The 27,529-nt window shown below is 43.4% G+C and overlaps 1 protein-coding gene across 3 annotated transcripts in view; it reads right to left on the bottom strand.

Moving 5' to 3' along the window:
- Positions 1–26,500, bottom strand: part of AGO2 (argonaute RISC catalytic component 2) — a 72,481-nt gene extending 45,981 nt beyond the window's left edge. For 2 of the 3 annotated variants that reach the window (XM_054057954.1, XM_054057955.1), the window contains exons 1-2: positions 26,400–26,500; positions 1,561–1,756 (exon numbers count right to left, since the gene is read on the bottom strand). In XM_054057954.1, coding sequence (XP_053913929.1) covers positions 1,561–1,756; positions 26,400–26,430 — 227 coding nt within the window. In that variant the 5' untranslated portion in view covers positions 26,431–26,500. Of the gene's footprint in view, positions 1–1,560; positions 1,757–26,399 lie in introns of those variants that run through there. The other variant, XM_054057956.1, reaches the window with a different exon arrangement.
- Between the last annotated feature and the right edge of the window lie 1,029 nt (positions 26,501–27,529).

Genomic DNA, 27,529 nt, shown 5'->3' with positions numbered 1-27,529 from the left:
ATATGCACTAACACTGTCAAATGCATTTATGAAATCCTTGTTTACTGCAAAAAGCATTTAATCCATGTAGATTTTTACTTGCTTTTGTTAGCACAAGAGAGGAGTGACAAACTTCACAAAGCAGAGCACGTCAGAAGCTGTCGGTGGAGAAACAACTTGCTGAATATAATCTGCCTTCTCAGTGAAAAAAACGGCTTTATTACTTAATAATTAAGCTCTCTGCCACTGATGAGCAAGAACCCACACGCTGGACCGTAACAGGGCTGATCACACAGAACTATATCAGACACCAGAGCTGTGCAGCATACAGCTCCCACAGCAGACACGGCAACATGCCTCGGTCAGCAGCGTGCCAGTTGTCAGAGCTGGAGCCAGTGGCAGGGATATCTGTTAATGAAAGCAAAGCTCTCGCGGCTCCCACTATGAAAAAAGCAACTGCTGAGGACTTTTTTCAGTGCTGTAAGGTAGTAAGAGTATTCTAGTGAAAACAGCAGGGTTTCCCTTGGGCAAGAAGAGAGTTCAGCTTAATACACTTACAAGGGTGTTTTGTTTTAGAATGAAATTCAATCCTGGACTACCTTAAAAATTAGATTTTTAGCAGATCACCACAGAAAAAAAACAGGACAGCAATGCATAGCGCTGCTGCTTTACGATAATGTGATCATTACCGACTCTTTAGTATAACAATGCATGCTGCACTCTGGTTTATTAATGCACGGTACAGAAAACTTGGCTTTCGGGTGGCTTTTTTGACTCCACGCTTTGTTCATGCACATTCCACTCATGTGACCTTTTTTAATAAGGAAAGGTTTTGCTCTTGAATATATAAACATGCCATTCCAATCCTCTACCGTCAAGATGTAGGTAGTTACAATGGAGGCACTTGTGGTTTCTAGTTAGTGCCAAGTCTTGTTCTCAAGTTTCACTTCTGGCAACACCACTCTTTTTCAAGTCAATGAGGTTGCCACACTGTGACTAACAGGGCACACATGCAAAACATAAGACCTAATTACTTGGTTCCTTGGCCAACTGATCCATGTTTTCACCTTACTATCTGTTTCAGGAGCATACCTTTCCCTTATATAGAACCTACTGATGAAGGATAATTTCTTACCTAATTTAGTCCCTCCACAATCCTCTCACAGCAGCACAAATGGGTTTTACCTCACTGTGTCAGTAGAGGATGGTGGGAAAACAAGCTGGTAATACCAACTCCCTGCTGAAGGACGTGTCAGCCAACTGCACTCCAATATTTAAACAAGCAATACAAATAACCATATTTATCAGGTTGGTTTACACTGACCTAGCTCCACCAGTGACTTTGATCAGCATCATCTTAAGATGCTGACAGGTTCAATCAAAATAAGGGGTGATTAGCAACAAAATCTTGGATTGGTACAGAAAAGCTTGGAGAAAAATTGGATAAGCAAAGTTGGAAGCTATCAGTACAATGACTAAAGATGTGTCCAAGCTCTCAATGAAGTCTGGCACAAGGCTCCAGCATTTTCAAAGAAAAACAAGAGTGTAAATAAACTAAGGAAAAGCAAAGCACAATATTACCTGTTAACTCTTCTAGGGCATTTTTCTGGCTTTATATCCAATTCATAATGGTAGATATCAATTTTAGGAATGTCCATTTCAAAGAAGTTGGCCTGCAGTTTGATTGTTCTCCCAGAAGTGCCAAAATCCGGCCGAGGAGGGGGTTTAAAGGCATATCCCTGTACTGGTGGTGGCAATGGTGGAGGAGGTGCAAGCACTAAAAAAAAAAAAAAAGAAAGCACAAATTAGCCATCAGCTGTATCAAACCGACAGTTAAACAGATTACCAGGCTGTTTGACTAATGAAGCAAGAAACATTTAAATTGGTAACTTTTTATAAGCCATCTAAAATTTGAAAAAAACCTGCTATGAGGAGTCCATTAATTCATATTTTCTTTTCTCTTAGTGTTTAGAGCACAAGCCTTATTTATGAGGAGTGGCTGAGGGAGCTTGGGTTGTCTAGTCTGGAGAAAAGACGACTGAGGGGAGACCTTATCTTTCTCTACAGCTACCTAAAAGGCAGTTGTAGTGAGGTGGAGGTTGGACTTTTCTCTCTGGTAGCCAGTAACAGGATGAGAGGAAATGGCCTCAAGGTGCGCCAGAAGAGATTTAGGTTAGATATTAAGAGGAATTTCTTTACTGAAAGGGTTGTCAAGCACTGGAACTGGCTGTCCAGGGAGGTGGTTGAGTCGCCATCCCTGCAGGTGTTTAAAAGATGAGTAGATGTCGTACTAGGGGACACGGTCTGGTGGCAGACTTGGCAGGGCTGGATCAATGGTTGGACTCGACGATCTTAAAAGGCCTTTTCCAACCCAAACCATTCTATGAGTCTGTTATTCTTCCCATGCTAGTTCACCATTTGCTGCATTTCCTAGTCCAATTACTAAAGAAAGCCTTAAAATCAGTTGCATTTTCCTATACTACAAGTCAGCTTGGCAGGAACTGGAGAGGCCAAATGAGTATTGTGGGAAAGTGAGAACCAGATCTTCATTGGAGGGAATCGAAGAATCATAGAATGGTTTGGGGTGGAAGGGACTTTAAAGGTCATCCCCCCCTGCCAAGTGCAGGGACACCTCCTGCTAGATCAGGCTGCTCAAGGCCACATCCAACCTGGCCTCCACAGATAGGGCATCCACAACTTCCCTGGGAAATCTATGCCAGTGCCTCATCACCCTCATAGTGAAGAATTTCTTCCGAACGTCTAGCCTAAATCTTCCCCCTTCCAACTTAAAGCCATTCCCCCTCATCCCATCACTACGTGCCCTTGGAAAAAGTCTCTCCCAAGCTTTCCTGTAGCCTCCTTCAGGCACTGGAAGCTGCTCTAAGGTATCCCTGGAGCTTTCTCTTCCCCAGGCTGAACAACCCCAATTCTACCAGTCTGTCCTTATAAGTCAGGTGTTCCAGCCCGCTGATCATCTTCAACATTTCACAACAGACACTGAAGCAAACTGCCCAACAAATGTTTACTGAAGCAAACGCCTATAAAATGAAGCTTCTACCACTTAAACCACCTTTGTGATCACACTTGACTGAGTTGCATGCATCACAAGCAATTACAATGCATACATTTCAGCTACATCCATGTTGCTCTAATGACCACACTGCAGAGCTTGCTGAGGAGGGGAATATGGCACAAGAGCTGCTCCTCCACATTGCAGCTCTCTGGCAAACACATTAGAATTAACCTATATCCCACAGCTTTATTTAAACAGAAGGCAAACAGAGTGAATAATCTACTGCTGCGATGTGAAGCAGAACCATAAAAGCTGATTGCAGTTGTTTCAATCTAGGACATTTCATTAAAAATCCACGGAGAGGTGTGTAAGGTACCAACTTGGGTATTCAAAACTCCTCCAGAATCAGCACTCGGGTTTTCTGTAGTCTAGAGCAATAACTGGCAGCAAAATCTTCACATGTGAAAAAACCCAGACGGGATTCTCATGTAAGAATCCAGGTGTGGTTTCCTGGGATTATAAAATCCAGTCCTCAACTAGTAGCAGAAACAATACGCATCCCTTCATTAACCAATCAGTCTCCACTTTTCCACTCTCACTTTCCCTAGTGGAAAGCTGTTCAGGAACTGTGATGTTCTAATGCTCAGAAACAGCCTTACACTTTCATTCATACACTGTCAGGTTATGCTCACTGATCTCCAGAGTAAGTACTCATTTTTTCATTTTTAGATTTAAACCAAATTCCCATTGAACTCTTAATTCTAGGTGATACTACTACTATTAGTCTCTTCTCATAAAATGGGTTTCATTCTCATCTTCCCAGTCATTTTTCAAGCTAATGTATTTTCACCTCCCCTTTCCTGAACAAGACCAAGTATTAGTCTACAGCTGGGTCCAGCCTCCACTGAGGCTTTAATGTTAGTTTACAGCCTCCACTGAGGCTTTCATCTCTCCATTAGAAACATTAGGTTAACAAGCCCAAATCCACATTTGCCTCTTGTACTACTGTCTTAAAATAGTGACCAGTCAGTACATGCATGCTTGTCTCAGTTGTTTGACCACCTCCCACTTCACCAGTAACTCCCAGCTATATGATCTTGAATAGCACATGTGGTGACAGGACAAGGTGGAATGGCTTTAAATTGGAAGGGAGAAGATTTAGATTAGACACTAGGAAGAAATTCTTCACGATGAGGGTAATAAGGCACTGGAAGAGGTTACCCAGAGATGTTACAGAAGCCCCATCCCTGGAGGTGTTCAAGATCAGGCTAGATGGGGCCTTGAGCAGCCTAGTCCAGTGGGAGGTGTCCCTGCCCATGGCAGAAGGGTTGGAACTGCATGATCTTTAAGGTCCCTTGAAGCCAAACCATCCTGTGATTGCATGATTCTATATATTTAATCCATATCAATCTGTCTGAGGCACAAATCCACCTTTTCTAACAATGCCTCCGATGCCTCACAATGAATTATCATACACTTATTCCTAATATTTATGGATAAGGTCATTAATGAACAAGACCATTCCTAACTTTGGTAGCATGACTTCCCCACTTTACTCCTCAACACTCCTCGTGGCCAGTTTCCCACTCATCAGCATCTCCATACTTATTTTCATCATTCTACTACTGACTTTCAGCACTGACTTCCCCCCATACCAGATATTTCATTAGAATCCAGACTGTTTGGTTTGACATTGGGAATATGACAGGGGAGGTTGATAGTAATTTTATTTATTTATTTTAAAAACACTTTTGGTAAGCTTGTTTCTAGCACACACCTTTTGATGTCATGTTACAGAAGTTCAGTTTGCATATTTCCTACCCTTTGTAAACGCGGCCATTAAAATCTGTGATGCTCCAACACCAACCTGATCAACATTGTAAAGATGCTTGTTGCAAAAGACTTGCATTTCCCTGACGCAGAACTACCAGTTTCTGTGCTAAGATTGTTCTGTCCCTCTAATTTAAGTACACCAACTCCTTCAGTTTTGTTCTCAATGGAAAATATAGCCATTCTGATTTAAATATTATTGAGTACAAACTGGGGGGCTGGAGTGCATCCAGAGAAGGACAATGAAGCAGGTGAAGAGTCTGGAGCACCAGCCTTATGAGGAGCAGCTGAGCGAACTTGGAGTGTTTAGTCTGGAGAAGAGAAGGCTGAGAGGAGACCCTATCACTCTCTACAGCTACCTCAAAGGAGGTTGTAGTAAGGTTGATGCTGGTCTCTCAAGTCACAAGTGACAAGGTAAGAGGAAATGGCCTCTAGCTGTATCAGGTAGGTTTAGATTGGATATTGGGAAAAACTTCTTTACTGAAAGAGCAGTGAAGCAGCTCAGGCTGCCCAGGGAAGTGGCAGAGGCTCCATCCCTGGAGGTGTTCAAAAAGTGTGTGGACATAGCACTTCGGGGCACGGCTTAGCAGGCATGACGGTGCTGGGCTGATGGTTGGACTTCATAATCTTAGAAGTCTTTTCCAACCTTAATGATTCTATGATTATTGTTATTATTTATCCATCTCGCCTTTGCAATGGCAACACCTCTACTGGGAAATGAAGTATCTTCTCAGTTTTCACACAACAGTTATAGGCTCTTGTCTGTCACGCAGTCCTCACTGTAAGCAGCCCATCTGCCTCTGCATGTGACCTTTCCTATTTACATCCCTTAAGGCAAAGCTGAAACACTTTGCTGACTCTTAAGTCCACTCAATCTTTGACAATTTTGTTTTAATTCCTGAATATCTTGACTTCCACTACATGGATTTGTCATCTTTCCCCAACACTTACAAGAACTTTGCTTACTTCAAGTATGTTTCTGAAGGTGATGAACTCACTCAGGTGGCTCCCATAGCCACCACAGAATCATAGAATGGTTTGGGTTGGAAGGGACCTTACAGATCATCCAGTTCCAATCCCCTGCCATGGGCAGGGACACCTCGGGTTATTCATAGCCTCATCCAACCTGGCCTGGAGCACCTTTAGGGACGGGACAGCCACGACTTCGATGGGCAATCTCTTCTAGTGCCTCACCACCCTCACAGGAAAAAATTTCTTCCTAATCTCCAATCTAAATCTCCCCTCTTTCTTAAAACCATTCCCCGTTATCCTACACCTGCACTCCCTGATAAAAAGCCCCTCCCCAGCTTTCCTGTAGCCCCCTTTAAGTACTGGAAAGCTTCTAGAAGGTCTTCCTGGAGCCTTTTCTTCTCCAGATGGAACTATAACAACTCTCTCAGCCAGTCTGCATACGGGAGGTGCTCCAGCCCCGTCATCATCTTTGTGGCATCCTCTGGAGTTGCTCTAACAGATCCATGTCCTTCCTGTGCCTTTCCCCTTGCTCAGTGGGACAAATTCACCAAGTTTCTTGTCCATTAATTGGAAAGAACTCTCTGTTGTAGATACAACAATTAAAAAAGTTATTTATGGCATTAGGACTACAAACGGAAATTCACACAAAAAAGAGCCTCACAAATATTTTTACTTGCAATAAGGCAAAGCTCTTTTCCACCTCCAGATCAGATCAGATCAGGAAGAACTGCAGTGAGCATCCATCACTACTCCATCAGAATCTTGCCTCTCATCTTTTCCCAATGAAATCTGGCTCTCACTTCTGACTTCAGCCATTCTGCTGCTTAATGCCTTACAGCTGTATTAAAGCACTTATTTTTGTTTCCACCTTTTGTAACGGAACGTTCCCATTTGCAAAGCACGTCCTAGTCATTAACGTTACTCTATGTCTTTTTTTTGCGTTGTTCCAGTATTCTGACAGCAACAGCCACACAAAAATGTTTCTCGATTCTGTCCAGGCTCCTGGCATTTGGGTTTCAGCATTTCCATTTCTCACTACGCACACTCTGTTCTATGTACTGCCTTACCACTATTACATGGTCAACTACTACCTCACCAATATTTAGCATTTCCGCACTGTTTCCTGTCTACTTTTATGCTTTCTAACATCTCTCTATCTACTACTGCATCCTAATTCCCCAGGCCTTTGTTTTTATGTGACAGATTTGGTACATCCTGACTAAATAAAATAGCTTAAAAGATTTGAAAGTACAAAGATGAGCATCATGGAGGGGAGATCTCACCATACACAAGCTATTTATGCTGCAAAATTAAGTAATTTCATAATGAAGTAATAAATCCTCCTCCTACTGTATTAAAATAGGATCATTCACTATTTCTCACAGGGGTGTAATGAAGCTGTATTGATAAGAGTTCACGGATCAGCACAATTCCATGTTGCTCAACATCGTCATTACTTTCCCCCACTGGAGTTCTGTAAATACTGGAGTATTTACAGACAGTAAATAAAAGTGAGCGCACATCAGGAAAAATTTCTTCACCAAAAGGTTTGTCAGGCACTGGAAGAGGCTGCCCAGGGGTGTAGTGGAGTCACCATCCCAGGAGGTATTTAAAAGATGGGAAGATGAGGTGCCAAGGGATATGGTTTAGTAGAGGACAAGTACAGTTGGACTTTATGACCTCAAAGGTCTTTTCCAACCAGACAATTCTATCATATTCAGTTTGGAGAACAATATGAACACAGACTCTGGGGAAAGATGTGATGGCACTTTTACAACTTGCACATCTGGCAGAAAAACAAAACCCAATCACCATGCTGTTCAGATAGCACCACTACCACCCACCTATATTTTCATTTTAAATATATTTGTCAACGATTTATTTTTTTTTTTACAATCCAATTTAAAAAAAATAAAATGAAAGCTATTTCTTCTCAACTCCCTCAGCAAACTTATTTAGGGCAGGGTGTTGCTTCAAGGAGATAAGTACTGTTTATTAAACAGCCGCATTGACCCGATAAGCACTCAACCTATATTTTTGCTGCATAAAACAGATCTGTATGCATTAGCTATAAGGCTGAGTGATGTGAATTGAGGTACAAGGGAAAAAAAACCATACGTATTACAATTATTGATCTGAATTCACTTTTCGGACTGCTGCCTCAAGTTAAGAATGGAAAAATCAAACTATCTTGTTTAAAATGTATTACAGCAACCGGCTGTGAAGTGTACACAGTTACAAAGTGATGAACTTAGTGCTGATATGGAAGGATAGAGCTTTATTATTCTTTTCTACCAAAACAAAAATCCTGAGTTTCCATTGTAAAACACAGTTGGTACAGTTAAAGTGATTCAACTGCCCCAATTCCTTGTTCAAGTACTCCTGCATAACTCTCATCACTCTCTCACTTTTAAATGTTGATGGAGGCTGTACAGGCTTATTTTTATCATGAAAATCTGACTTCATAGAATCATAGAATGGTTTGGGTTGGAAAGGATCTTAAAAGACCATCCAGTTTCCATCCCCATGGACAGGGACACCTCCTACTAGACAAGGCCCATCCAATCTCGCCTTGAACGCTTCCAGGGAGGGGGCATCCACAACTTCCCCAGGCAACCTGTACCAACATCCCACCACCTCATCATAAAGAATTTCTTCCAAATGTGTAATCTAAATCTTCCCCCTTCCAATTTAAAGCCATTTCCCTTTGTCCTATCACTACACATCCTTGAAAAAGATCCCCCCCGCCAGCTTTCCTGTAGCTCCCCTTGAGGTACTAGGCTGCTAGAAGGTCTCCCCGCACCTTCTCCAGGCTGAACAACCCCAACTCTCTCAGCCTGTCCTCATAGCAGAGGTGCTCCAGCTCTCTGGTCACCTTTGTGGCCCTCCGCTGGACCTGTTCCAATAGTTCGATATCCTTCTTGCACTGGGGATTCCAGAACTGGACACAATACTCTGGGTAGGGTCTCACAAGAATGGAGTAGAGGGGGAGAATCATCTCCCTTGACCTGCTGGCCATGAGAAAGAGAAGAAGGGGAGTGAGCGGTGCTGGGAACAGAATTATACTTCCCAGTAAAACTCATCCAACTTACATAGACCAAATGTCCATAGTTATCAGTCTTAAGAACTGCAATTTCTAAAATAAAAAGAAATCTGGTAGAAGACAGATATTGGAAAAATAACAGTCTCATGGCAGTTTTCTGAAATAAAATCAATAGTCAAGCAAAATTACTCTGTCAGAACAGAGTGGTGGGGGAAAGGTGGTGCTAAAGGAGCTCTGCAAAGACTGAAATGCTGCCGTAGTACAAACACCATGTTTCGCAAATTGAAAACAACCGCAAACGCAAGGCTGTCTGTGTGCGCGCTCCTACTCCAGCACGTTATTGTGGATCAAAACTAGAGATAAGAGAATGACTCAAGAGCCAGTTGGCTAAGACACTCCCTGTATATAAAAAGGCATGAATGAGCCATGCTTTTGAATGAGCCTGGCTGGGCTCATCTGCTCTGAAATCCATGCAACTGTGTAATGACGATTTTTCAGGACCATTCTGTTTATAACTACTTCCCAGACTTAAAGCTTTCATTTCTTATCCTTCATTCTTCATAGCTTTTTAAAGCTTAACTTCTGGTCTGCTCAGCACCCTGGGAGCTCTGCCAGTCAGCAGTAAACTTGCACATTGAAGTTTTCTGTAACAAAGAATTATGCAATTTCAATGTGCAGTCAGACGCCTAACAAGTTACTAAATAAGAACGGGCCAAATTGGTTGCATCTAAGGGCTTGTCAACACAGGAAAAAATCTGAGCACGATTATGCTAGTGTAATTATATCAATAAGTTTCCTTGCATGGCAAGTCCTAACGCATCTTTAATAATCAGGTCATGTTTTCACAACGGGAGGTATGTTTTAGCAATGGGTAAATGCAACCTATGTTTGTTGATAGGATGTCCCTCTGAAACCTTTTTTCTAAAAATATAGACTCTAAATGAAACTTGGTTGGAGGAAGGAAGCCTTATTTGGAAGTTTCACTTTCAGTTAAGGTTTCTAATATCAGACAACAGGGCAGCTCTTCCAGATCATCACTACTGGTGTTTTCAGATATTGCTGTGCAATAACAGATCACTTTTGAAAGTATGTTAGATACACCGACTACTTGATATCCAAGCATTTAATAAAAGAAAGGCAAATTCCCTGCTAGCATACAGAATTATAATCCAATTCTCCTGCAGCACTTGATTTCATCCACCTTGCTTGCCCACCCCGCCTTGCAGACAGCACGGACTATACAACCACTGTGTGTATTCTTTGCCTCCTCCAGGTCAGTTACCGACTCCATCACACAAATACAGAGAGGAGGCAGTGCTTCATGGAAAAAAAGGGAGGTTAAAAATTTTTCCTCATCTAGTGATCAGCCTTTATGCCTCCAGAACTGCAGGAAACAAAAATAATGACAAACATGTTCATAGCAAGCTGGTTAAAAAGAACCAAGACTGGCAAAGGAGCAGATATATCTGCTTGAGGCTCTGCAGCAGCTGCTGTAGAGATGCCCAGCAGCATGAACATAGATCATGTAAGCTGGAAGGGATCAGGTTGACTTGTCCAGTCAAGTTCTGAATATCTTCAAAGATGTTGTTTCCACAACATCTCTTCCAACATCTTCCAGTGTTTGACCACCCCTGTGGTAAAATAAACTTGCGTCATACTCAGCTGGAGTTTCTTGTGTTCCAGCTGATGTCCATCACCTCCTGCCATGTTCCAGTGTATCAGCCACAAGTCTGTCTCTGTCTTCTCCATAGCTTCCCCTTAGGTAGTTGTCGATAGCCAGAAGATTACCCTTGAGCCTTCTCTTCTTAAGGTTGAACAAACCTGACTCTTTCAGCCTCTTCTGGTATACCACACGCTCCTTCCCCCCAACCACCTTGCCAGCCTGTCACTGGGCTTACAAACCCAGGCTGGGGAGGGGGTGTGGGGGGTGTGTGTGCTTTAGATTGGATATTAAGAAACATTTCTATACTGAAACAGTGGTGAAGCACTGGAACAGGCTGCTCAGGGAAGCAGTGGAGTCATCATCCCTGGAGGTGTTAAAAAACATGTAGACATGGCACTCTTGGGACATGGTTTAGTAGGCACAGCGGTGCTGGGCTGACGGGTGGACTTTATGATCTTTTGGTCTTTCCCAACCTTAATGATTCTATGATTCTGTTCTATGAAATGGGTCACGTTACCCTTTTGGGAGTGCAGCTCGAAATGAGAGAACAGGAGACTGGGAGAGGAGACACCCTATGGAGGATGAAACATGATTTCCACAAATAGTTTACAGATACCACTAATACACAGAATTCAGATGTGGAAAGCATCCAATATGAATCCTTGACAGACTTTGCACAAAGCTTTTATGTATTTTGTTTATATATACATATATATATATATAGTCAGAGCAAGAAAAGGAATACAGGGAGGTCAGACTTTTCTTTTAGGATCCAACTGAAAAAACGCTCTTGGCTGTCTTCAAGTTTTCTTACAGTCTGGGTTATACAGAAGTTGAACTTTTGCACTGGCTTTCTGTTAAGAGCCGCTAGAGAAAGATAAGAAAGGGGCTAGCAGTATTTTCTTTGAGATAAGGAAAACTCAAACCTGCAGCTCACAGTCCTTTGATATTACGGGGGTAGAGGAATCTATACGAAACCTGTATGTCTGTGTCTCCTGCTCCTTAAGCACATTTTAGAGTATGGAAACTAAAAGTTCTTCAGTCAAGCTATAGCACTGCTGGATCAGATGATGCACAACAAAGGAAATGGACTTATCTATTGCCTCCAAGAATTCAACAAACCATAAGTGCTGGAAGGATGCAGAAGAGAAGATGTACTCAGAACCTCATTTAAATCCAATATCTGTTATAGTACTATCTTAAATACTAACTACTGAGGATTCTTTATTAAGATGAGATTGCCAGATTTCATGAAGTGCTATTAATGCATCTTCTAGGAAAATAAAGTACTTTGTACAAGTATTCAGAAAAAAAAAAGGGAGGCAGGAAGGAAGCACGCCTGTAAACCTTATTTATATCCACTAAGAGGAATCTACGAGTTCAGTGTAAAAGACTTATTGCCCTAGAAATCAAGTAAGATCCATTACATTGTACAGCACACAAAGTGATCATTAGACACATCAAATTCAACTTCTGAAGTTACTTCTTCTTCTACTTCGTAGCCAAGTAAAGATGTAGGGCTGTTAACAAAGCTTTATTGTTGTCTAGAGCCACATTTCTTCTTTGAAGCAGGTTGCAGCTCTAGTTGTATACACCTACCCACACTCCAAAATGTGGATTTAAGTTGACACTTGTATCCATCCCTTGGGATCCCTAAATCTGCAGATCTCAATTTCCTCTTCTAAAGCTCAAGCTCACATACTCCTTGTTTACCTCTCCCATGTCTAAAGGCTGGGTTTTTACTATGTTCATGCACTAGAGTGCCTTCCCCCTCTGAACGCATATCTGGTAATGCTCATCTTGTATCTGTCACAAGCCTCCTTGCCGTGTATCACCCTCCAGCTGATAAATCATCATTTTCCTGGAATGGCTCCTAAAATGCTATCCAGAGTTAGATCATTTGGCAATGGGGTATCTCCATTCCCCACTGCATTCCGTCTGTTCCAGTACTTTTCTTCTGTTCATCCTAGGCCACCATATGTCTTCATTTACACTTGGAAATGATGCATTTGAAGTATGACATTAAATAACTTAACAAGGAGTCAGTGTTAAATAAACAGCATTGTCTTCAAACTTGTAATCCCATTATGGGCAGTAGACCTAATCTAGACATGATTTTTACTGACTAATTGTCACTTACTACAAAACAACTCGAGCAATGTTAACTCGCAAGTCAACCCTTCTATCTAGTGGAAGATGTCCTTGTCCACGGCAGGGAGGTTGGACGAGATGAACTTTAATGGTCCCTTCCAAACCAAATCATTCCAAGACTATTTTGTCTGGAATCAATAATCAGATATAGATCCATAGCTCCCTTGGTTATCCTTATTACTTTTTGAGGTAGAGATATGATCTCTTCATAGTGCCACGATCCACAGGGACCAGTGACTCTCATACTCCGATGATGTGAGCAGGTCTGGCGATCAGAGATGAAAAGGAGAATCAGTCCAGCTTGCTTTGGAAGTTATGACCATGTTTCAAATAACATTATATGAAAGACTACAAGAACAAAGTGCTAGACAACCAAAGAGGACGAGCTCGACACTCCATCAGAAAGCAGCAAGAGAAAAACTAAGAATTGTTCTTTCTAGCCCATGAGATTCTTCTGGACAATGTCAGCTAGCAGAAGACACTGAGTGTTAGTACTTTCTTTTGCCCACATTCTCCTTGCAGCCTTGACCTTCAAAACCATCCTCCCAGTTTTCCAGTGCTCACAAGCTTGTTCTCACCACTCTACTGGGCAACTGAAAGTGGGGCAAGTGGCAGGAGAGACCCATCAGAACATGCAGAGTGTAAACCCTCGATTCTTACAGTTTATAACCCAGGTTGCTTAACCAATCCCTGTACGCAGAACTGTACAAAGTACTACTGAAATCCTTCTTAAGAGATGCAGAGAAACGCTTTTAATTACAAACTGCAATGTTGAACGAAGTCATCCAAATAGTGAGCCTCTTCCAAACAATGGAGGGGATGCTCACAGCTTACCCACAAGTCAACAACTCAGTTCAAAGTTAAATGTGAATTTGAACTATAAAATAACAGCACCTTCAGGCAAATCTCTACTTGATTAAGGGGGAAATGGAGAACATTCTTAGTGCTACTTGCCACACTTGACCATAATCATTCACTTCGCCATACCTTAGGAAATGATGCTAACTAAGCCCAGATGCCTTCCCTAACAAAGTAAAATAAAGAGTGTAATAGTACTTTCTATATTCATAAACAATGCCAGTCAATACAGTCCCTGTTCTTTGCCACTCCAAAAGGCCTCTGTAGTGAATACACACACCTTCTACATGGGGAATTAAAACACACACTAACATCTCTTCGTCCCTTCATGTTGCTTCTTCCCTGTAGAAAGCCAGACCAGAAAAATTGTATTCTTCATCCCACATTACCATTCCGTTACCCCCTGTTGGCTCAAATATGAGATTTAGGTTAGAAAAGAGATGTGGCCCCCGTTCCTTTTGTATTACCTGACTGTATGAAACAACATAACCCACTCTCCTTCTCAGTCACAGATAGGCTGGCAAAGTGCAACTTCTTTATCCATCTGGATTGAATCTTACATTAATATTTACTTCAATGCACAGGAAGAAGTTTCCATCAAACTACTTGGTGTGAATATCAGATGACCAAGCATTTGTATTCAGTCCTGAGGAGAGCGGAGAGTCATTCCAGTTGCCACCTGGCGCAGAACTGAGCTCAGCAAGGGGTGCTTGGCCCCAAACCCCCGGGCATTAAGTACTTCAACACCTGTGCACACACAAACCGTCATCAAATAACATCATCAGTATAGCAGCCCTCACTGTGACACTCCGTTACCTCTGTAACTCCAGATCTCAGTGCTTCATAGACCTTTTTCCCCCTAGAAATAGTAAGAACTGGTCTCTATATCACAGCTCACAAGATGACATTGGGTAGATCAAGTCATCTAAACCACAGTCGTTGTTCTCAGCACAACATTGTTTTCTGCCTTTCTACCATTCCCTTCCCTTTCTTCTTCTAGATCCCTTGTCTTTATAGCCCATGCCTCTCCTCCAGCTCTCTAAGTTATTAGACCCATCAGTGCCCATACGCACACAAGCTCCACTAAGCTTAATGAGCTCTAATGACTTGGGCTTTGCTCTCTTGCCGCTGGCATGACTTTCCAGTGTGCTGTGCCTCACCAGCTGGAAACTGGTGCCACAGAGGCCCCAAACCCACATTCTTTGTGGTATTCACACTGTATACAATTTAATGAAACACAGAAATTATTTGTCCTTGGCTTGTTAAAGAAATAAGCTATGATGACTCTATTTTGCAGTGTACCTTTGCAAGCACATTCATATTCTGCCCCAGACTTTGACAGGCAGTATTTTTGTGTAACATCTGAAAATAAAAATTGCAAGTTGTCTTCATGCCTAAAATAGTTTTTAACTTACAAAACTCCACTGTTAAGCTATAACTCGGAAGCAGTCATGCTTTCCTTGAAAATGAAATCTTTCCCCATACCCACACTGGATTAATCTATTAGAACACAAGCAGTCTTGTGGCTTAGTTTCAAAACAGAAAACTCACAGTTAAGAGCTGAGGTTATGCTTTATTTTAACATTTCAGATAGAGAAAGCAGCTGCAAGAGCATCTTTGACAGCAAGAGATCCAATACTATCTAACGCGGTTTCAAGAGATAGGATTGTGGTTTTCAGCATCACCGAGAAGAGGAGCGAAATGTAGGTTCACAATAATGGAATAAATGAGATATGATGAGAGTGTGGGCTTTCAGCAGAACTCCCCCATGAGAATCTTTTTTTCCTATTACGTACATCTTGGGTTTTTTCCCTCCACCTGCTTCTTGTAAGCAACTTAAATTCTCATATTAGTTGACATAACCCAAAACTCAGTGAGGCACCATGCCACTTCAGCCGTGACGACACCAACATGGGAGGAGACTGCAAATAATGGCATCTTACTTTAAGGAAATCCAAATCCCCACAGATTTATTGTCTGGAAATAATCTTCTCCTGCAGTATCACTATCAAACCTTAACTCCATATGGTACCTAGCCCCATGACGTTCCATCTCTGGTCTGTGTATTATTCTAAGGACTCTGTGAAAGGTAAATAATTTAGGAAAAAGGCACATACAGGTTTCCTACCGAGAAGCCTCTACCTCCATTGAAATTTTACATTAAAAGGGGATTTGCAAGTCACAAATAACTAGGAAAAAAAATAATACCACTACTGTATCTTAATTACTTAACAAGACATGAACAATAAAGCTCAACTTCCTTGCCCAAGTGGGGAGTTTCCTCGTCCTGAATGAAACTCTCACTTTTTAAACACACCCTTATGCAAATATTCAGAATCCACAGGAATTATTCCTAAGCATTCCCTCTATAAACACTGATGCGCTTCCCAAAGAAAACGTACTGGTTCACCGAGATGTTCATTCCTCTGTATTGTCATTCCTACCTGAACCTGGGGTTTCTTCTCTATTTTATTTGTGTTTTGCTAGTGGTTTGGAGGTTGGTGGTGTGGGTAAGTTTTTAAACCAATGTGTCTCGTTAACCTTCTCAACAGAAATACTTGTCGAAAGAGCTGAAGTTGGCTAGAACTACTGTCTGAAAAAATTGTCATTCCACTAGGAGTTTAAAAAGACCAACAGGAAAACCCCTGTTCTTCCATCAGACTTGTCCTCCACATGGGAGCAAATAAAGATTTCGGGAACGATGGAGGAGTAGGATGAGGCAAGAAACCACAACCAACAGAGGGACTGATTAAAAAACAGTAGAAAGGGAGCATTCACTGCGAACCACAAGTTGTAGGAAAGGACAATGAAGTAACTTCACTATCAAAGGAAGCGAAGCCAAGAAGACAGCAACATTTAGATAGGAATTTACCCTCAGTATGAACAGATGCCTGTCTTTAGCAGCAAGTGCTTGCTAAACAAGTTTCAGAAGGTACATAACGAGGCCCCAGGAATAATTACGTTCTAAAGCCTTATTCATCTACATGACAAGTTTAACTTCAAACACTTTTTAGATTGATCTAGCTAAGCCAGTAAAACCTCCCCTCTTGGGAATTCTAAAATTGGCTTATTTAAAAAAAATCTAAATTAGCACATCCACACACTTCCTACTACTAAATTACAATTCCATTATTTTCTCACGTTAATAAGCTCTAATATAAATATCAGGATCGAACTAAGAACTCAAGAAAATCTCCACTAAGACAAAAAGTTCTAACGGTCCAGTCTGCGACATTAGCAGTGTGCGCTGAGCCACCCATGGTATCTAACACCGCCTGCCAAGGCAGCTCCTTGCCTGCCCAGAAGGGAGGTACAGGTTTGTTTTTTTTCTAGACTACGTACAAAATCATCAACCTAATTCCCCACACACAAATCTGCACTGCAAACCAAACATACTTTCCAAGTGTATATATATATAAAAATATATAAATACATAAAGTCCTCAGTTGGAATGGACCCGCAAGAATCATCACAACTAACTCCTGTCCCTGGACAGGACAACTCCAACATTCACACCATGTGTCTGAAGGTGTTGTCCAAATGCTTCTTGAATATCGTCAGGCTTGGACACAGTAAGATTAGTTTGTTCCCTAAAAGATTGAAGACTTATAATTTTTGCTCTGCAGCCCTCTTGTTTCAGTCACACCCTGACACTGGTTGGAAGTGACATCCTGAGACATACAATTCACACACACGTGTTCAAAACACAGTCTCCAGACCTACGCTTGTTTTCTGGAATTACTGTGATTTAATTCTTCACACAGATAAAGAATCAACATGAAGCATACTGTCTATGCTCCGACTAAAAAGTAACTTGTACAACAGGATGCAATCAGGTTGTTGCCAGAGGAACTGTTAGGAGAGACATTTGGGACCCAAACCAGTGCAGACATATGTAGATATTCCATATTTCTGAAAAAGTTAAATATTTTAACACTTCTATCAAAGATGGAGACTTCTGTGACTGCAGAGCTGTTGTGGTATATATTAACACTGGCACCCGGGCTTTAACAACTCCATTTCAGGCTGTAATAAACCCACCTACAACTTAAGCTGGTGTAAGACAGAACTAGCCCCGAAGGAGAAGTCTTGCCTTGACACAGCTGTTCTATCTGCCCTGCACTCCCAAAACTTGCATTACCACAAGTGTTCCTGCAGGGAAGCAATACAGCAATGCAGCTACAACTATGAGGGCACACGATGGCAAGGAATGAAAGGGACTTGCTTTTTGTTGGGATCAGACTGCCCGACAGTGCTCAAGGCAGCCTCCCACACGAATGCCTGTGCGACCACTTCTTTCAGCAACAGGGCTAGATCAGGCTGGTTTAAGGTGAGTGTAAAACTACAGGCTGACACATGGACAGCTTATAAATCTGCTTTCAGCAACAAAGAGCTTTATTTTCTAGTTGTCTGTTTAACGAAGATTGAATGGAGACTAAAACCTACAGAAAGACAAAACACAACTGAGCAGCACTGGCAAAAATAGCGGAGGACAAACAAATTACAAGAAGAGAGAATGAACTGCACTGGCCACATCTGTGATTAACAAAACATCTGTTTCACAACCCAAACACAAACAAAATTGGCAGCACTGTGAACAGCTCAGTGAGAATCCAATTCGAAGGACAATGCTGCTGGCAGCAAGAAAGAAAATCATCAAAGCAAGCTTTGGACTGACTCGATTATGTCATTATTCAGTACTTTCCCATCTACATCAGTGGTTTGCTTCTACCTTGGCTGCCTCCAGTTTTGTGAAGTCATACAGTTTTAAAAAAACCCCAAAGCTCTTCTTTCTAGAAAGTCTGCTCAGCAGGTGCCACACAGCTTCACAGCTGAGGAAAGTTGTAAGGAAAGATATTTAGGAGAAATACTTTTCCTTAACACAAAGAGAGAACACAGAAATGGATGAAATAACGCTCATAATAAAACTTCTTATTTAAAAACACAAAGTTTACTCTGAAAAGAGAATAGTGAAAGCAAAACTAATTAAAATGGAGAAGTTAAAATGAATTGCACTAACCAATGGTACTCACTAAACGCAGTGAAAAAGGTGACCTATTAGAACAGTCACGAGAATACAAAAATAGGGGCCTCGCCTCAGTCTGAGGATTTAAAACCTACTTCCTGGAGAGTACTAAAAGGTCTCTTTAAAGCACTCATTCTCAGGAATGGCTACCGAAGAGAACTGAGTACTAACAAACTGCAATTCTGGTGTAAGGCATGAGATAGACTGGACTTGTGTAGTGTTTCGGGGATGATGCTATTCAGGTCTGTTTCCTATTCTTCCCAATTTAGATAGCATAAAACATAGAAGTAAACGTGTAAGTTCAACTTTGGGTATTATAATAAATATGAAAAGTCCCACCAAAACCCCTTTGCACCGAGTTGGGAAGCACTGCACTTCCCTAGTTGAAAGGATAAGAGGTACTTTACATTCTAGTGGGCTCTTTGCATGGATGTCAGAAAGGATGCATGACACTAAAACAAATTAATTGGACAATGCATGGAAAAGATCCCTACCCACAGCCACTACAGTTAAAACTACGTAATATTTTCCACCAGCTGTTTTTTTTTCTAGTTCGTAACTTACATAAATAAGCTACTGGAGGTTGTCTTCTCTCTATTTTCAAGTTTAGTAACATTTTCTGGTACTCTGAATATTAGAAATTCCATCACTAAAAACATGAGCAATTATTCCACTAAAACTTGAAATAATGGAGGTGATACACAAAAACACTTTGACAAGCCTTACAAGTTTTGTAAAGCTATTGTCGGCACATGCTTAGCAGAAACAAACAAGACTTTGATTAGGCATGTAAAGCAAGTTCCTAATTAGTTAGAACTGTGTAGGTTGGCAAAGCCAATATAACAGTTAAATTTTACCGTGCTCATCAACTTGACCCTTGCAGTTTCTGGAAGCCCAGAAGTATTCAGAAGGGTTGTTCTCTGAAATGGAAAAATCTTTCCCTCTTATACTGTTCAAAGTGGGAAGAACAGACCATCATATGAACATCTAAGGCGTATTTTCTCTTAGAGTTAAAGCATTTAACTCCCTTTCCCACCTTTCTGTGAAACAGAGGAAGGTTGGTGGTGACAGCAGTGCAGGAGAAGGAATATAAATTGTGAAAGCAGTACTTTCCTGGAAGTCAGGAAGCCTTAGCTGTTCCTCTGTACTCTTTCTGCATATGTTACCACACACCATGAAGTGCACATGAGTACACAACAATGCTGCAAAAGTCAGAAATTTCAAGACAATGGAAAAATAAGTGTACGAAATGCCAAGGAACTGCCAAGTCAGCAAGAGAAACACTGCTGAAAAACGTTTCACTTTTCATATAGCAAATAGTACACTCAGGTTCACTAAGGACAGGAGAAAGTTTGGTTCACATGTATGACAACATTGCTTATCTTATCATCAAATGACTAACTTGTCTTTAAGCCACCATAAGCGGAAAAAACACAATAATACACCATCTTTTTCTTCCTTAACAAAATAGGCTGGCCGTGACAACAATAGGCTTGAAAAAGTTACGCTGCGTTTTGTAGGCTGTAAGGTAGTCAAGGGCAATTTACATGTAAGGAAAAATTCTCACACAGAATGAAGAGCGCTGAAGCTGTACGTTAACTTATCATTTGCTCTTCTATGTATGGCAGCTTACAATGAATCCCAGGATAATTTACTCTATAAAATTAAGCCAAAGAAACCAGGCAACTCCATGATGTCAGCAGGGCTAGCACAGTAAGAGTAGGTCCAGATCCAACCCCAAAAGTACAGGTAAAGAAAGGCAGACCCTTTGACAAGTGGTACAAGGGAGTTCTTACTGCTACTGAGGCACAATCTAAGTAGACACGAAGACAATCAGAGAACTGGAGCACCTTCCCTATGAGAACAAGCTGAGAAAGCTGGGCTTGTTCAGCCTAGAGAATAGAAGGCTCCATGGAGACCTTACAGCAGGCTTCCAGGACTTAAAGGGGGCTGCAGGAAAGATGGGGAGGGGCTCTTTATCAGGGAGTGTAGGGATAGGATGAAGGGCAATGGTTTTAAGCTGAAAGAGAGGAGATTTAGATCTCCACTGTCAGGGAACAGATTGCCCAGAGAAGTTGTGGAAGCCCCATTCAAGTCCAGGTTGGATGAGGTTTTGAGCAACCATGGAGTTCATGGCATGAACTGGATGATCTTTAAGGTCCCTTCCAACCCAAACCATTCTATGATTCCGTGACACTGGTGGAATTAAATTCCAGGAGATGAAGATGTGGCCATTTCTACCACCTCAGGAAAGGTATGGGCACAACCTTCCCTGCATTGCATCTTAGGAGCAAAGAGTCCTAAAGAGAGTCAGCATCCAACCATTGCCCATCTCTAATAAAATATATGGGAGTTAAAAAAAACTGCATGCACTGAAAACAAGAAGAAAGATTTAAAAATGTCAGCAGCTTATTAACAATTTTAAAGAGGTAACACACAACTAAACAATAAGCAAGAAAAACTTCACTTCACTAGTTTGATAGAGGGATCAAAGTTGTCTCTTGTGCTAGGGAAAAAAAGGTTATTTTTACATGCAAAGCCATAACCTCCTTCACAAAACCCACTTTTTCAGACAAATGCTGCTTCAACACTAAATTAAGACCTTGAATAGCACGTAAACAGTAAACATCCTTTCAAAGAATAAAAACAATCTATAGCATGTGAAGATTAGAATTTATAAATACTTGAATACCAAGCACTGTATGTTACAGAAGTTTATACAAGTTTTAACCACTCCTTTAAACTGAATGACAGGATTTTTATTATGCCACTATAACATTTCTGTCTGTCTAGAAAAATATAAACCAACATGTAGCAGTAATAAGCTTTTTCCTTAAAAAAAAAAATCCCCTCTTGTATTTTCAGATCTTTTTATTTTTCCTGGGTTACTCAAGGCAAAAAAAAGCGCATGGGTGCATTGTTTCAGCAAGTTAAATACCAAGTCAAGAACTCAAACTGTGTTTGGGAAAAGGAAAAGGGATCATAGGTTTCCTTATCACAAGAATGATTTCCTGATGTCTCTCTTCTATACTCCTGACGTAACAGCGTGTTTGAACAAAGTTTCCACGCTCAGCAGCAATTTTTTGAAATTAGTCAGATACGGCCTCCTAACTTCCTTTATACAGTTTCCAGAAAAAAAGAATTAAGATTAAAATAGCAAACCCTGTGGCAAACTGAGCGATTATGTCGGTGGGAGGCCAGCACCACAGGCACCCTCAGAACAGGGTTGGTTGCTGTATCCAATTTGGTGACGGGATCTGGAAGAGCAAAGTAGCTTGTACGCATCAACAATGTTTGGAGAAGCAAATGGCAGCAAGATCTAAGCTCCAGGAGATATGAATGGAGCATTTAAACAGTGTCAAGGATGTGCTGACAGATACATGGAGACTGGAGTACTTGTACATTCCTGGCAGCTGTGGCTCAGGGAATGGCTGTAAACCACACTTTCTGCTCACTGCTTAAACAAGATTTCAGCGTATACTCATTTATAGGTATCAGATTAACATATGGAAGAGGATTGTCACTGGCAGCTCGCAAGCCACATACAGCCAACTAAGCATCCTGCTAACAGTCCCCATTTTCAGACCAGTTCACAGCAGAATCACGCTCTCTTAAAATTAAAACTGTTCAAATGCCCTGCCTTACGATTTGGTGGGGAGCAGGAACCTGTCCAGACTGCTAGAAGCAACTGCACTGCTAAGGCTCTCTGTGGATTATTTCACAGGAAGGAAACAGAGAGCCTCATGATGCAGAGAACAACTTGCAGCTCATACCCCAGAACATAAACTGCCACTGCCCGGCTCTGCATAGGGAGAAAGGGCTGAGCCACAGAGATAAAATAGGAAGTAAACAAGACAGAAGATGAGCTCGGCTGCAGGGAGCAGAATAGTAAGGTGTAGCAACCTGGGACTCAGTGAACGTGTAGCATTTGTTCTAGCAAGAGCCTGAGGTTAAGAGAGGGTTGTTCTAGCAAGAGGAAAATACCCTTACACACTGAACATGGATCCTTGATGGGAAACAGCAGCCACCAATGCTGGTGCAGTGGGGGTAAGATCATTTTGAGTGAAAGAGAGAGTGGCAGGATCAGACAGAGAGCAAATAAAGAAAGATAAAGAGACTCTCATACAGAAAACTGTTCTCACCCCATACATTGTCAATATTTTCAAGGATTCAGCTCCTCGCTTGTAACTTCAGAAAAGATAAATCAAAAGATGAACTTAACAGCACAATTTGAGCACCATTAATACCTGTAAATTGAAGGTATACCCGCACTTTCACAAGAGAACCTCACACTAGAAGCCACTGAGTGATTATATCAATAGTTATACACCGTTATTGCTACTGAAATGTGCAAACGATGTTACACATGAAACCCAAACCTTGCACATCAGTCTGGATACACACAGCTGCAAAGACCCATCTTTCTGGGGAGTCTAGTAAAAGCCTTCGTGCACCACAGAAAGAAAAGCAAGAAAGTAAAAACAGAGGAGCTGTACTCCAAGAGGAAAACAGTCATCCTGATTGCCTTTCCTTATTCTTGTCTCTTCAAGAGACTAAAGTCAGAGAAAAAAAAAAGAAGCCAGCACCAAACTGTAGATCCTAAGATGTGATTGCTCTTACAGTAGAAGCATTCATACGAGAAGCAGTAAGAGAAATCTCAGCTACCGGTCCTATAATTCACTACACTATTCTTTGCTAGATTATCCCTTAAAGGAAAAGATCTTACGCAAAACTGTTGGGAACAGTAATCTAAAATAAAGTTCCACTTATTCTGAAACTTTTCTAGAAAAAAAAAAACAAACAGGTACCAGTCACCCAAATACCACAGCTTCTAGATCAGAAAAGAATCCCCACCACAGAAACAACCTAACTCTAAAAACCATCCCATATTAACTTCACAAACTCCCACAGTATTAACCTATCTTTCCCCTAAATGATACTGAATCTCCCAGAGCGAGCTGGTAACCTTTCTTCTCTCCACATTCATCTCTCCTCTGCTCACAGATTTTGTTAGACAACAGAACCTGAAGACACCTAGTGAAGCTGATAACGTCTTATGGTCCTGCCTCACATCTCCACACGCTTTACCTACATTTAAATGACACAAACCAGGGCAGCGTGAGTGCTAACAAAAACGGCTGTTGGCAAAACACGGCCATAGCGGCCTCAACTTCTGCGCAGAGCAAGACAAGCATCTCAGGCCAGGATACAGGCGCTGCTGGGATTTGGGAGGGACGAAATGGAGACCCCAGGCCACAGGGCGCTGGCAGAGGAAGGCCGTAGCTGGCAACACAGCCAGGCACTGGAGGACAGCAGGGGGTATTTCTGCCACCTCCTACTGCCCCTGCAGCCACAGGAGCCCCATGAGGCTACCTCTCACAGTCCCCTCTTTCCCTGCCACCTCTTCTCCACCGCCCTGGGGCTCATGTCGTGTATGCCCTTCATTTCCCACCACCTTGGGGCTCATGTCCCCTATTCTCCATCACCTCGGGACTCATGTCCCCTATTCTCCATCACCTCGGGACTCATTTGCCCCCTCCTTTCACACCACCTGGGGGCTCATGTCCCCTGTTCTCCATCACCTCAGGGTTCCTGTGTGTTCCCCCTTCCCCACCACCTCGAGGCTCATGTTGTCCCCTCCTTCCCCATCACCTTGGGGCTCGTGTCCCTCCCAACCTCCCTTCCACACTGCCTTGAGGCTCATCTCCCCTTCCCCACCGCCTTAGGGCTCGTGTCCCCCCACACCGCTCCTTTCCCACTACTCCCACCTTTCTCCCCCACCACCTTGAAGTGCGTCTCCCCTCCCTTCCCACTGCTTCGGGGCTGGTGTCCCCTCTCCCACTATCTTGGGTCTTGTGTTTCCCCATCCCTCCTTCCTTCCCCACCACCTTGAGGCACATCCCCCACATTTTCCCCACTGCCTCGAGGCTCGTGTAGTGTCCAAGAGACCTCCCAAAAAGACTCACAGAGATCCCAAAACAAGTCCAGAGATCCCCAAACATGTGTTGAGACCCCAAAACAAGCCCACAGAACCTGAAAATGTGCACAGAGACCCCAAAATGGACTCAGAGAGCCCCCAAAAAGAGCTGAGAGATCCCCAGAAAAGCTCAGAGATCATAAAACAAGCCCAGAGATCAAAAAAATATGTAAAGAGACCTCAAAACAAGTACAGAGAACCCAAAATGGACCCACAGACCCCCAAAATGTGTAGAGACCACTAAAATGTGTACATAGACCCCAAAACATGCCAAGAACACCCCAAAATGGGACAGAGACCCCTCAAGTGACACAAAACGGACCCAGAGACTCTGAAACAAGTCCAGAGATCCCAAAAAGGCGTGCATATCCCAAAATGCATGCAGACTCCAAAAATGAATGCAGAGATCCCCAAAGAGGGCACCGAGACCCCCCCAAAAAGGGTGCAGAGATGCCCAAAAAGGCCAAGAAATCCCAAAAATGTGTATAGAGACCCCCTATGCAAGTCAAGAGACAGAAAAAACAGACCCAGAGGCCTCTGAAATACAGAGACACCAAAAAAGGGTGCAGAGAGCCCAAAACAAGCCCAGAGACCCCAAAAATGTGTACAGATAACCAAAATACGTATACAGAGACTCCAAAACAAGCCCAGAGACCCTGAAAATGTGTAGAGACCCTGAAACAAGCCAAGAAACCTCAAAAATACATAGAGACCCCTAAACAAGTCAAGGGACTCAAAAAACGGAGGCGGAGACCCAAAAAATGCATACACAGATCACCAAAAGGGGTGCAGAGATCCCAAAACAAGCCAAGAAATACAAAAAATGTGTACAGGTAACCCAAAAATGTGTGCAGAGACCCAAAACAAGCCCGAAGACCCTAAAAATGTGTTCAGAGACCACAAAACAATCCCAGAGACCCTGAAAATGTGTACAGAGACCCCCAGAATGGACCCAGGGACCCCCAAACAAGCCAAGAAACACCAAAAACACGTACAGAGGCCCCAAACAAAAAACAGACCCAGAGACCCCAAAAATACATACAGACCCCAAAAAGGGCCCAGAGACCCCAAAAATGGAACCAAGGACCCGAAAATAAGTCAAAACAACTCAAATATACATACAGAGTTCCCAAAAATGCATACAGAGACCCCAAAACAAGCCCAGGGACCCTGGAAACGTGTACAGAGACCCTGGAAATGTGTACAGAGGCCCCAAAACAAGCCAAGATACCCCAAAAATACATACGGAGACCCCCAAAATACGTACAGAGACCCCAATACAAGTCAAGAGACACAAAACACGGACCCTGAGACCCCAAAAATGCGTACAGAGATCCCCAAACAAGTGAAGAGACCCCAAAAATGTGCACAGAGACCCAAAACAAGCCCAGAGACCCGGGACTGTGTACAGGGATCTCGAAACAAGCCAAGAAACCCCCCAAAATACCTACAGAGACCCCTAAATAAGTCAAGAGACACAAAAAAAATCGGACTCGGAGACCTCAAAACAAGCCCAGAGAACCTAAAACGCCTACAGAGCCGCCCCAAAACGTGAGCAGAGCCCCCCTCCCAGGGGCCCCCGGCAGGCTCTCTCCCTCCCCGGAGGTGGCGGCAGCGGCCTGACCCCTCCTTCCCCACGGAAGCCGCGGCCTCAGCGGCCCCAGACAAGCCCCATTTTCCCCTTCCTTCCCTCCCCCTCCATCTCTCCTTCCCCCCCCGCCGCCATCGCCCCCCCCAAGCACGCGCGCACCATCCCCGTGCGGGATCTGGATGGGGCGGGGGGGGGGGGGGGGGGCTGGGTACCAGACCGAGAGCATCCTCATCCCTGGGGAAAGGGAGGAAGGAATGGAGGTGGGAAAGGGTAGGAATAAATCGTGCAAAGCTCACCGGGTCCGGCGGAGCTGGCTCCCGGGTACATGTCTGCCAGTGCGGCGGCGGAGGCGGCGCCTCGCTCCAGCTCGAGGGGAGGAGGGAAGCGAGGAGGAGGAGGGAAGGGATTAGGAAAAAAAAAAAAAAAAAAAAAAAAAAGTAAATAAAAAAAAAGGAAATAAAAAAAAAAAAAAAAGAGGGAGGAGGGCCTGGCTGAGGCCGAGGAAGCAGGTTATTCGGCGGCAGTGAGGAGCGGGGATGGTGCGTGGGGAGAAGGGAGGAGCTGCGGGGTCACGGGGAAGGGGCGCCCCGCCCGCTGCTGCCCCGGTCCTGCAAGCGAAGAGCTTGCGAACGGTGTTCTTGCAAGCGAAGGGCTTGGGAGTCGCGTTCCTGCATGCGTAGAGCATGGGAGCCCAGTTCCTTCATGCATGGAGCAGGGGGAGCCTCGTTCTTTCGTGCATAGAGTAGAGGGAGCTCCATTCCTGCAGGCACAGAGCAGAGGGAGCTCCATTCCTGCAGGCACAGAGCATGGGAGCCCTATTCCTCCAGGCACTGAGCAGGGGGACCCCCGTTCCTTCATGCACAGAGCAAGGGGAGCCCCTTTCCTGGAGGCATAGAGCAAGGTGAGCCCCGTTCCTGCTGGCATAGAGAAAGGGGAGCTCCATTCCTGCAGGCACTGAGCAAGGGGAGCCCCGTTTCTGCAAGCATAGAGCAAGGGGAGCCCCGTTCCTGCAAGGGAAAAGCATGGGAGCCATGTTCCTCCAGGCACTGAGCAGGGGGAGCCCCGTTCCTGCATGCAGAGAGGAAGGGGAGCCCCATTACTAGAGCCCAAGAGCTCGGGGAGCCCCGTTACTGCAGGCTTAGAGATGGAGGGGACCCGTTCCTGCAGGCATAGAGAAAGAGGAGCCCCATTCCTGGAGGCACAGAACAGGGGGAGCCCCGTTCCTGCAGGCACAGAGAAAGGGTGTACGCGTTCCTGTTGGCATAGAGTAAGGGGAGCCGCGTTCCTTCATGCATGGAGCAGGGGGAGCTCCATTCCTCCAGGCATAGAGAAGGGGGAGCCCTGTTCCTCCAAGCATAGAGCAGGGGAAGCCCTGTCTCCACGTAGAAAGCAGGAAGGGGATCCCTCTCCTCCGGAGAGCAGACAG

This window comes from Cuculus canorus, chromosome 2 (assembly GCF_017976375.1).
Source record: "Cuculus canorus isolate bCucCan1 chromosome 2, bCucCan1.pri, whole genome shotgun sequence".
In the NCBI taxonomy this organism is placed as follows: domain Eukaryota; kingdom Metazoa; phylum Chordata; class Aves; order Cuculiformes; family Cuculidae; genus Cuculus; species Cuculus canorus.
Note: the sequence above shows the minus strand (reverse complement) of the source record. Positions and strands in the feature narration are given on the sequence as shown.